The 12422-nt window shown below is 47.0% G+C and overlaps 1 protein-coding gene across 1 annotated transcript in view; it reads left to right on the top strand.

The window, feature by feature from the left end:
* TTC7B (tetratricopeptide repeat domain 7B) overlaps positions 1-12422 on the top strand; it is a 397140-nt gene that overhangs the window by 181646 nt on the left and 203072 nt on the right. The window contains exons 8-9 of the mRNA XM_042781492.1: positions 9863-9946; positions 10985-11089. Of these exons, the coding sequence (XP_042637426.1) occupies positions 9863-9946; positions 10985-11089 (189 nt within the window). The remainder of the gene's footprint in view (positions 1-9862; positions 9947-10984; positions 11090-12422) is intronic.

Genomic DNA, 12422 nt, shown 5'->3' with positions numbered 1-12422 from the left:
GCACACAAAAGCTGGACATTGAATAAGGATAACCAAAGAAGAATTGATGCCTTTGAATTACGGTGTTGGCAAGGAATATTAAATATACCACGTACTGCCAGAAGAACAAATGTGTTTTAGAAAAAGTACAGCCAGATACTCCTTAGAAGTGGGGATGATGAGACTTCTTCTCATGGACATGTTATCACAAAGGACCAGTCCCTGGAGAAAGACATCATGCTTGTTAAGTGGAGAGTCAGAAAAAAAGAGGAAGATGCTCAGTGATGGACTGACACAGTGGCTGCAACAATGGACTCAAGCGAACCAACAGTTGTGAGGATGGTGCTGAACCGGGCAGTATTTCATTGTTGTCCGTCACCTTCCTATCATAACTGGCCCCTAACAACAACAGAATATGGCCACCTTGTCCACAAAGGTGAATCATGAAGACAGTTTATTGTGTTATTTGTTCTATTTTAACAAGGGTGAATTTTAAACTTAGGCTGCAGACTGCATTGAGGTATGTCTGATTATTTTATTCCCATTCCCTCCTCCATGGGTTTTTGGATGCCGAATCTCATTCTTGAATTCCAGAAATAGACTTCTGGCTTTTCTGTGCTGTGGTATTGTACAGCTGTCTTTGCCACACACCCAGTTCACGTAACTGGGCTGTGCATACTAGGAAGGTAATTGTGAAATCTCTTTCTGATGCCAGAAGCGCTTCCCATTCCTGGAGTTCTCCTCCCCCCGAAGATGGCTGGCTTCTGAAAAGCCAAGACAAGAGACTGCAAAGGCATCGGCTCCTGTTTCCAGAAGGAAATAACATTTTTGCATGTGACGTTTTGATGACCACTGATGCAATTAGACACCATTTAGAGTCTAATTACTGCCCCACCGAGCGCTCATGGTATGAAGTGAATGTTGTCTGGGCTTGGAGAGCTGACAGTGGTGTGATGACAGCAAATGGGCCTGCCTTTCCTGGTAGCAGTAATACTGCTTCATTTCTCGGGAGGGAGGTGATTTGAAGGTGTCACTTGCTGTTCTGTAGGGGTGAGGCGGAGATCTGCACGTCTGGATCGGATCCCGTGTCCCCTTTTACCAGAACCACACTGCCACCCGGCCACCTGACTCCAGAAATGAAAAGGGGCCTGAATCCAGCTCTCATCACTCCCTTTCCTCTCCTTTGCCATCCAGTGGTCCCCTGACCCCTGCTCCCGGGGTCGCGTCCTCCCTTTCCCCTCCCAGATCCTTGTGGAAGCCACTGCTTCTTGTTTCACAGCATCATCATAAGGTCTTGTACTGCTAGCACTCATTCTGTATGAGACACCTCCAAGTGTTTTATGTGTGTTACTTTATTAAACCCCATAACTACCCTGTGGCTGGTGAGAAAGGAACTTGTGTTAAGCCTAAACCTTCTGGCCCCAGAACCAATGCCTTCCCACACACCCATCTCCTCTTGACCTATCCTACTCAGCCCCTGCTTTCCAGCTCCCAGCCATGCTAGGCCTGAGAGATTGAAGCGGTCTGTGGCATGTAACCTCTATGCACAAAACACCTCTCATCTTTTTAGCAGTCCTTTCTCATCAGTTCTGGTTTTCACTGGACCAGTTATTAAAATGTTTTTCTTTTTGTTTACTTATGAACATTTATTTCATTCCCAACCTCCTCACCCCGTTCAGGCTGGAAGTTGATAGTCTAGAACATACGGGTGTGACCAAGTGATCTTAAAGGGATAGTCAAACGGAATTGGGGTGAGCAGTCACTCAATCTGAGGGGCAGAGGTTGTGGACTGCACGTGCCCCTCCGTGACATCCTGAGTCATTCCACTGACATCCTAAGTCCTTTTTGTGATTGAGCTATGGTTGACCTGAGCTGCTTGAGGGATTTATATAATCTTGATGTTTCTGGGAACGTCAGGAAGGACATGTTACAGATCTGAGCAGTAAGCTTGGCATCAAGCTTTTGAGAGCATCTGGATCTTCCAGGCACTTTTTCAGAGGCAGCATGCCGTCACCATGTGTCATGAGACGCGAAGAACCCACAGGAGGTGGGAGCCATCAGCTGGGGCGCTGGAGCTCAGACACCTCCACAGTGGGGTGAAGGGCTCACTTAGGGTCGGAATCGTCAGCAGCATTTGTTACCTCTCTTTACAATACTCTGTGGCTTCTTATGGATGTGGCTTGTTAAGGTTATGAGAAGCAGGTCCGAATGTGGAGGGGACTGCGAGAAATGCAGCAGTATAGAGGAAATGCATGACCTGCGTAAATCCTTGTCAAACTGAGCATCTTTGAGACACACTGGAGACGTTGCGTCATCGGCTGCCGGGGTGCTAGTGGATATCATGGGGTCAGTAAAGCTTCTTGAAAATTCTGCACGCTAGAGGGGTCAGTCTTCGGTAGCCTCAGGGATCCCAGAGGCCATGGGAGCAGGGAGCGGTCACCATAAAAAATGTTGCTGAATCTTTGGACTCATTTAGAAAACATGTGACCTTTTTGGTGGGACTTTTGCTCAGCTGTGGTTTTCTTTATGGGCCTGGTGAGTTAAGTGGCATGTCTGTGATTCAATATCAAGGGCAACAGCACATTGTGGTTAGGGCCCAGACTCTGGAGCCAGACTGTGGAGTCGCTGCAAGATCTTGAGCGGTCACTTACCATCTCTGTGCTTTAATGTCCTGTCCAAACGGAGGATGCGAAGTGCACGCGCCTTGTACCTTGTACCTTGTCGGGTTGTTAGGTCACCCAAAGGAGGTTGAGCAATTAGAATTGTGCCTGGCTACATGGTAAGGAAGGAGCCCTGGTGGCACGATGGTTAAACACTTGGGTGCTAACCCCAAGGCTGGTGGTTCAAACCCACCCAGCGACTCCACAGGCGAAAGACCTGGAGATCTGCTCCCGTAAGGATGACAACCAAGGAATCCCTTTGAGGCAGTCCTACTCTGTGACACGGAGTTGCTATGAGCAGAATTGACTTGATGGTACCCAACCATGTAGCATTATCTAAAAGCTCGTTAGCAAAATGAATCATAAACATGCATTCTCATCCAGTTCAGTAAAGTTGTACAGTGTTCTTGAGGGTCTCAGCTTGAATCCTTTTCTAAAGTTAAGAAATGTTTGGTAAAGTGAATAATCATTTCTGACATACAACACTGAAATCTGAGTTTTCATATATTGAATTTAGGTAAAATGATAAGTACTATGAAAGTTTTCATAGTATTAAAACTATGGGAGCTCTGGTAGCATAGTGGCTAAGGCACTTGACTCCTCACCAGAAGGCTGGTGGTTCAAACCCATCAGCCACTCCTCGGAAGAAAGATGGGGCAATCTACTTCCGTAGTGATGCTGCCTCGGAAACCCAAGGAGGGGTTGCTATGAGTCAGGTCCGACTCGACGGCACACAACAACAACATGAAAGTTTTATATATTTTTCTTAATATAAGAATGTTCAAATATAAAATTAATAAATAAATGACAAATAAGTAAATACTAATAAACAGTTGCCATCGAGTTGATAACTCACGGCAACTCCATGCGTGTCCCAGTCAGCCGTGTTCCAGAGGGCTTGCAGTGGCTTGCTTTTCAGAAGTAGGTTATCAGGCCTTTCTTCCAAGGTGCCACTAGGTGGACTCGAACCTCCAGCCCTTAGTTAGCAACCGAGCATATTATCCATCTGTACCACCCACCAAAACAAAAAACCAAACCCATTGCTGTGGAGTAGGTTCCGACTCCTAGTCACCCTGTAGGACAGGGTAAAACTGTCCCATGGGTTTTCCAGGGCTGTTAATCTTCCCTGAATCAGACTGCCACATCTTTCTCCCACAGACTGGCTAGTGGGTTAAAACCATCAATCTTTCAGTTAGCAGCTGAGTGCTTTAACCACTGCATCACTGGGGCTCATTTGTGCCACCCAGGCACTCCTAAATAAAGAGGCTAGCCCTTTTAGCCCTTTCTAGCTTGTTCTTGGGCACTGTTTTTAGTGCTTTATGTGCACTGATTTGATCTTCCTGATAATTTTCTGCATTACACATACTCCTCTCTTATCAACTATCTCATAATCCAATATCGTGCATTTCTGACCATAGTAAAAAAAAATCTATCCAACTAGTTTGCATATCAATGACGACTATTTTGCAGTAACGAACACCAAGATGTGAGGAGAGAGTAACACTGCCTGTGATGGTTAAAGTCATGTGTCAACTTAGCTGAGCCATGATTCTCAGTGGTTTGGCAGTTCTGTAGTGATGTCATTTGGCAGTTATGTAGTGATGTAGTCATCCTCCATTTTTGTGTGACACCAATTTTCACGTAACCACCTGGTCTTTAGAACCTAACTATATTGATAAGTGAGGAATGGGTGTATTTACTATTAAAGTCTCCATCTCACAGCTGAGGAATCTGGTTAAGTAAAGGGTCTCAATCAAAGAATTTAAGTAACATGTCTAAATGTACACACCTAGCCTGTGGTGGTGCCTAGAATCTTCATTTGCAATTGCTATTCAGGTTGTGAACTCCCTATTCTGGGAGTTTTCAGGCAGAAGTTGTACAACTCCTCCCTGCGGGCTGGGAGGAGGGATTGTTAGAAGACTGGCTGTAACTTTAGGGCTTTGGTTGTAGGTGACAGAACCTGACTCCTCCACTCAAGCAGAAAAGGAATTTTCTAGTGAGCACTGCTGACCTCGTAGGACCCATAAGAGGCTGAAGATGGACTTGAGTGCAATAAAAGAGGCAAGGCCCTGCCCCCGTTTGGAAGGCTACAGTCTGTTCAGGAGGACCCCCACCAACTCTGACACTCACTGCACCTGAGGTCCCCAGGCTGGGCCACTGGGATAACATCTACTGGCCCTCCCCCCACCTCACTGCCTCTAGTGTCGGAGCCCTGGCAGGAGCATCTGATTGGCCTTGCCAGGGCCATGTGACACACATGCTTCCCTCATTCACCCTTAGGCTTTATTATTGGGAAGCAGAGAGACTTATTCCCTTCTGTCTGGGGTACCAAACCTCCAAGAAAAGCAGAAGAGTTTGAGGTGCTAGGCAGTCCAATGAGAAAGTAGAAGGTCGGTGAAAACTAGGGACCCATCCATGAGATAGATTGACACAGTCGTCTCAGCAATGGACTCACATATACCAGTGCCCCTGAACATGGCGCAGCACCGGCAACACTTCATTCTGCCCCATGTAAGGTCACCATGCGTAGGAGCTGACTCTGCGGCAACCAACAAAAAAGCAGGTGGTCAAGTGGTCATTGGTAGCTCGGTGGTAGATCTTACCATTCATGCAAGAAAGAGAACCAAGTTCGGTTCTCTACAAGTGCACCCCAAGTGCAGCTACTGCACATCTGTCAGTGGAGCATTGGGTGTCTCTGTGATGCTGCACAGGTCTCAGCAGAGCTTCCAGGCTAAGGTGGACGAGGAAGCAAAAAGCCCAGGGGTCTGCTTCTGAAAGATCAGCCGATGAACGGCCCTCAGCTGTCCAGCCCTGTTGCACAGGGTCAGCGTGAGTCGGGGCTGACTTAGTGCTAGCTCAGAACAGTAACAGGCAGTCGGAGTGACAGCTGGCCTCTCCTTTGGAGGCTTCGCTCCTGGCTCAAGTGCCTGTGATTCCAGTCCTTCTGAGGGCTGGGGCTGTCTTCCTTTGGTGCTTTCCCACGGCACCTGGATGGAGAGCTCTATACCAATTAGGCTTCCAGGAGATGTTTTTCACTGACTGTGATGACTGTGTTAGCCATTGGCACAGAAGAAAATAAGGATTCACACTTATTTATAGCAGCTAGCTTTTTGATTCAGAACAGACTGTTTCAGCTACTGAGCTCCTTTTGTTTATCAGGAAAACAGTTGATATTTATCATTCCTCTTAGCAAAAGGAGGAAGAAAGTGCTTTAAACACTTAAATGTTTCTGTGTATATATTTAGGTACTTCGTGGTTATATTATCATGAGCTAGTTGAGTAGAGCTGTTAGAATAAACCTTTTTTTTTTTTTTTTTTTAGTTTTTATTGTCATTGGGGTACAAGTTTACAGAGCAAATTCATTTTCCATAGAGCATTTCATATACATTTTGTGTCATGACGTTGACTGCAGTTTCCCACAATGTAACAGCTCTCTTCCCACTTCCTCCCCTAGTTATCTCTTCCATGTGTTCTTCCTTCCCATGCACTCCCACCCCCTGAGCTGTCTCCCTGTGTATACACTGCCCTTCAGTAGAACAAACCTCCTTTCAATCATCATCCACCCCCTTCTCTCGCACACCAGCTCCCTCGCCCAAATCCAGACAATGGAGTGCACGTTCTTATTTCCTTCTTCATAATGCCCCATCCGCCTTCCTCTACATTAGTTTCCAAGTACTGTTGGCTTCTCCCAACATCTGTTCTCCCCTCCCCTGGTCCCAGTCCGTGCCATCTCATATCTGGATCACCACCTCCACCCCTGCCCCCATCCCACCCCTTCTGCCTACTTTATCTTTGCAGCAAGCCGTTTTCTGATTATTTTCACTGCACTTGTTAAAGGCACAGTAATGGCTTCTTAAAGAGCCCTGGTGGTACAGTGGTTAAGCAGCGTTCTCCTCAGCCCCACAGGGTCGCCATGAGATAGAATCAAGTAGACAGCAATGTGTTAATGGCTTCTTGTTGCTTATCAGTACAGCAGAGCATTTAAGAGGGCTTTGGAGTCAGGTGTACTTAGGTTCAGATCCCAGCTTGGCCACTTCCTATGTGTATTAGTATTCAGCTGTAATGAACAACCAACTTACAGTGGCCTAACCAAACAAGAGTTTATTTGTACCCCACCTCCACCCCCCACAAGGAGCTCTGGTAGCATAGTACCTAAGGCACTTGACTGCTAACCAGAAGGCTGGTGGTTCAAACCCACCAGCCACTCCTCGGAAGTAAGGTTGGGCAATCCTACTTCTGTAGTGATACTGCCTCGGAAACCCAAGGAGGGGTCGCTATGAGTCAGGGCTGACTCGAAGGCACATAACAACAAAAATCCACCCCCCACTGTCACAGATCTGGTAAGAGGCAGCCATCCAAGGCTGGTGGGGTTGCCCCACTGCCACATAGCATCAGGGACCTGGAGGCTTTCTCTTTCTGCGTAGTCATTCGAGTGGGTGGCTTTTGTCCTCAAGCTTGTCACCTGGCTGCTCCACCTCCAGCATTGAGTCTGTCCTTGGCAGGACTGAGGGCAAAAGCATGTGCTAATTGAGAGCTTCCCTGGAGGCCCCACCTAACACTTCTCATTGTGAGAACAGAGCCACCCAGAATTTTTCAGCTGGTGATCAAAATCAGAGACCAAGAGTTCGTCTTACTCGGGGTCTTGGCATACTCGTCCTGTCCTATAGCATTGCTGGGCACATAGTGCATGTTCGTTCACAGCTTCATACTTAGCTTTTTAGTGTACTATATCTTAATTAGGCAGAATTTCACAGTAAACCAGCTAGCACTTGTGACCTCTGTAAATACCATTTAAAATTCTGCAATTCTTTCCTGTCCTTCAACCACCTCACTTTACTTTGATTGTGACCTCCATGTTGTGCCCCCCAACTTTGTCTGTCGGCCCCCAGATCCCTGTCCCTCCCTGCTTTCCCATCCATCATTCCATCCATCATTCTCCTCGGCACCTGGGCCGTGAACATCACTAGAGTAAAATGGCATCCTGGCATTGTAGGTGCCACTGCACAGCCATACCAGTCTCTGAGTTGGCCCTGATATGATTGTTCTGCCCCCTGGGGGTGAGGTTTTTCTTGTTGTGTAAATCTTTTCTGTGGTCTTTGCTCTTTACCTTAAGGAATCTCCTTCCTTAGGGGGGGCTGTTGCTCCAGAGACCTGCTCTCAGTAGCCGTCTGGGACCTAACTTATCTCCTCAGTTTCTGCTCCTCTGCTGGCTTCTTCCTCTCACATTGGGGAGATGCTCAAGTTTCCTCCATGAAGAAAATAAGTGAATACGAAGCCGTTGGTGAATCCCTCCTGCGTGCCCAGCAGTGGTACAGATGAAGAGCCTCTCAGTCCCCTTCTGCCCCACAAGCCTTTGCTGAGTATCACCATTCCCTTCACTACTCATCTTCATCTTCTCCCTGCTCCTCCAGCCACCATGGCCTGGCACCCTATGCAACATGCCCCAGACTACGTGCACAGACCTTAAGTGCCTGCTTGCTACACCAGGTGGCCTTGGGCCTTCGCTGCTTTTGACGTTACTACCTCCTCTTCCTGAGACCCTTTCAAAGCTGTGACGCTGCTGCACCCTCTCCCCACCCGCCTCCCGCCTCAGTGCTCTTCCCTGGTCCTTTCTCCCCCTTCGCCTTAAATACGGCATTTCTCAAAGTTCTGCTCCAGCTGCCTGCTCTCTGAATACTCTCCTGAGGTGTTCTCACCTTGCCGGTGATGTCAACACCCTTCTCGTATGTGCCCCCTTGTCTGTCTAGACCTTCCTTTTAGGTCCAGGATGGTCTTTAATTGTCTTCTGTACATCACCACATGACACCTTAAACCCACCATGTTCCAAAGTAAACTCATTAACAATACTTTTCTTCTTCTTCTCCTTCTCTCTCTGTCTCTCACACACATATACACGCATGTGCATGTGCACATGCATGTACACAGGAGCCTTCTTTGCCATGAGTTTGCTCCTAGGTGGGCAGGCCAGGGACTTTAGGGACCTCGTTCAACCTCTGCTCCTCAGCGGCCCCACTTCCTGGGACAGCCTAATCTTGTTGATTCTACCTCAGACTCATTTCTTGGTTCAATCCCTTTCATTTTATCTGCTTTTATGGCTTTCAGCTTACTCTAAGCCCTTGGACCATTCTATCCACCTTATTTGTCACTTGCCCCCCCATGTGGTCTTACCCCTAAACCAAACCCCCATAACCTTCCAGAAGCTCTGATGTGATCATGTCATTCTGCACAGAAGTCACGGTTTGACTGAGAGTGAAGTCCAAACCTAACCAACACTTGTAGATTACCACCCATGGGGAGATACTGTGGAACACTTAGGTGACAAAGAAGAAAGAAGTCATGATTTCTTACTTGATGCTTTTTTAGAGTGGGCTGGGCTGGGGCAGGGAGATGAGAGCAGTCACATGGACGTACAGATACAGTGGTAAGAACTAAAGGAGCTCAGAGGAGGGGCAACCAAAACTAGAGTGGGGGAGGGAGATGAAACAACTCTGAGAAGAAGCTGACATTTCACTCTTGGTGACTTAGCCCTGGCTATGCCAGTGCTCTAGCCTGACTCCACACTCCGGCCTGTGTGCCCAGGCCTGCTCGCACAGGACCACTTGCCAAACCAAAGCGTAGCTTTCCATACCTCCACGGCTCTGTTTGTCTCTCTCCTCGTCTCAGGTGCCATTTCCATGTCAAGGTTGTGTTATCTCCGCTCATTTGTCACATCCAGCTCAAGGCATTTGACTGCTAACCAGACCCACCAACCACTCCTCAGAAGGAAGACTGGGCAATCTACTTCCATAGAGATACTGCCTTGCAAACCCAAGGAGGCATCTCTATGAGTCAGTACCAATTCGACGGCTATGAGTTTGGGGTTTTTTTGGTTTAGCTCATGACCACTCTTCTAGGATCCGTTCTTCATGGTGCTTTCTGTTTCCCTCTCCATGGCACTTGTAGTCTTGGCCTTATATTTTAATTGTGTACCTACTTCTTTGTATGGACTAGATTAGAAGCTACCTGAGACCAAAGATTGTGTCTTAGTCACTGGCCTCTGGCAAGGTACACTGTACCCGGTGGCTACTCCAGGAGGTGTTTGGTGGAAGATGATGTCTTAATATCCTAGGGAACCAGCTTTTATAGGATTCATCTTTGTGTGTGTGTAGACACAAGCTCACACTTGTCCAGTTGTGACCCTTGAATTTCTCAGATGCCTGTGTTTGTTCTTCTTTCCAAACCAGTGCTTAGAAAGAGCCATGAAGTTTGCCTTTGAGGAGTTCCACCTCTGGTACCAGTTTGCCCTGTCACTGATGGCTGCTGGAAAAGTGAGTTGTCCTTTGTCATGTGCAGGTCTCTATGTCATGGTTAATGTAATTGCATTTCATGGGATGGAATAATGTGGACATCTAAACCAACTATTTTAAACTGTCTTGTGGCCATTTCTAAATGAACAATCAAGTAAACTGACTAGCCATTTTAATTTTGGGGGACCAACAAGAATATATGTTAAGAAGGAAAATTCTGTTGAATTTGCCCCTTTTTTGGCCATTGTAACCTTATCATGTGAAGAGGATATGGCTTAGCTATGGCCAGTTCTTCACACTGATCCCTTCATTCATGTGAGAGTGTAAGTTCATTCTTGAGAGGGAGATCTGTCCATTTTCTTCCACACTCAGTTATATTAGGCAGAATATGATATTGGTTGAATGCCTGGGTTGTGGAACCCCAGGCTGGAGGTGCATCCTGGTACTTCCCATCATAACTGTGTGACCCAGGCCATGTTACTTGGTATCCCAGTTTCTTCTTCTGTAAAAGGGAGTGATAATGGTACCTACTTCGTAGAATTGCTGTCAGGTAGATGAGGGGTTATGCATAAGGTGCTTGGAATAACACCCACCACATAGCACACTGTCAATAAAGGGAGTAGCCTGTTGGTACTCCTGTTCGTTTGGGCTATTTAGTGACTCTCTGCCATTCAGTGGGTTGTTAGGTCTAACTGGAAGATTACTTACACTGAGTAGAATCAAAATGTTAGTCTTCAACATTTAAGTTGAATATTTTATATTTTAACATCTGCCTCAAGGGTCATTTTTTTTTTTTTTCTTACTTTTATGATGGCTATAAAAGTGGGGGATAAAATTAGGGTGAAGCCAGAGAAGCACTCTGCTTGTTTAACCACGGGATGCTCCCCTGTCACTCAGGAGCCCCAGACTCTGGTCATAGCTGTCCACAGGCTTCTGATTGGGCTCAGACTTGAAACACCTCATGAAGAGGGCACCCTCCCCAAATCTCCTCTGGAAGGCATTAATGTTTGGTTCTGCCAGAAGCTTTGAGTTTCACAGAGATGATCTTCTCTTGACAAGTCCGCACGTGCTGTGAAGGTGTTGAAAGAGTGTATTCGTCTGAAGCCCGACGATGCCACCATCCCGCTCCTCGCCGCGAAGCTGTGCATGGGCTCCCTGCACTGGGTGAGTGGGGGTGGCCTCTCCTCGGCAGGTGTTCAAAGGCAGAGCTGCCAGCCTTTTTCATATCAGGGCACAAAGAGAAACTGTTAGCTCGTGTGTAAATCCTTCTTTCTTCGTCACAGAAGAACCCAAATGTTTCTCCTTCCCCTTTCTTCACATAGGGTTTCCTATCTCCATATTGTTATTCAGACTTGAATTTGCGAATAGCTGATTTTGAATGGTTCTAGTACCTTGAAAATGTAATGTCGGAGCCGAAACTAGAAACCTCAGGCTCAGTGCTGATAGTGGTACAGGTGGTTGCCAACATGATAAGGTTTGAGTTTCTTCTTTTTAACTTCATCTTGAGATTGGTGATTTGCTCAGAGATGGAGGTTCCTTGCTAAGGTTTTCACCACTGTGGTCCTTACTGCTTGTTTTTTTCGATGCCTCTCACCCAGCAGGACAGAAGTAAGCCTTGTGGAGACCATGTTCCACTTTTGTTGAGTTTTGCTACATTTTCAAAGAGTAGGCTGTCACCCGAAGACACAGCTGTGCAGACACCGTTCTGAGGGGTGGGCCTGACAACTGGGCATTGGGCACCCAGGCAACAGTGCAGCAGGCTTTGGGAGTGGGTGCTGGCGCGGACTGGACCTTTTGGTTTTGAAAATGCCGGCTTGCAGCTGTGACCCTGGTGCCCTGCTCCCAGCCACGCCACTATGCATCCCTGTAACATACAAATCTCTAACACCAGAAATAAACCAGACTAGGTTTTCTTTGCAATGAGAGGAACAAAGATTTTCTGAATACTTTTTTTATATCTTATTATTAAAATTTCCAAACACCACAAAAATGAAGAGTATAATCAGCTCCCATGGACGATCACTCCACTTCAGTGACATCACTACTTTGCTGCTCTTTGAAGGAACAGATCTTGTTATTTTTTGCCTCTAATGAATTGTACGGGAGCTCTGGTAGCATAGTGCCTAAGGCACTGGACTGCTAACCAGAGGGCTGGTGGGTCAAACCCACCAGCAACTCCTCGGAAGGAAGATGGGGCAATCTACCTCCGTAGTGATACTGCCTCGGTAACCCAAGGAGGGGTGGCTATGAGTCGGGTCCGACTTGACAGCACATAACAACAGCATAACACAACAATGAATTGTACACAGGTCTTCTTTTGGGTGTAGTTATAGGTACATGTTTTCTCATTAGACTCTCTGGTGCCAGCTCCAAGTGTGGTGTACTGTAAAAAACACCAGAGATGGAGTTTTGCAATTTTTAACAGCTTGTAGGAGCTCTGGTGGTGTAGTGCCTAAGGCACTTGACTGCTAACCAGAAGGCTGGTGGTTCAAACCCA

The sequence above is a fragment of the Orycteropus afer genome, unplaced genomic scaffold, assembly GCF_000298275.1.
Source record: "Orycteropus afer afer isolate SDZICR_OR568_19922 unplaced genomic scaffold, OryAfe1.0 scaffold00127, whole genome shotgun sequence".
In the NCBI taxonomy this organism is placed as follows: Eukaryota; Metazoa; Chordata; class Mammalia; order Tubulidentata; family Orycteropodidae; genus Orycteropus; species Orycteropus afer.
Note: the sequence above shows the minus strand (reverse complement) of the source record. Positions and strands in the feature narration are given on the sequence as shown.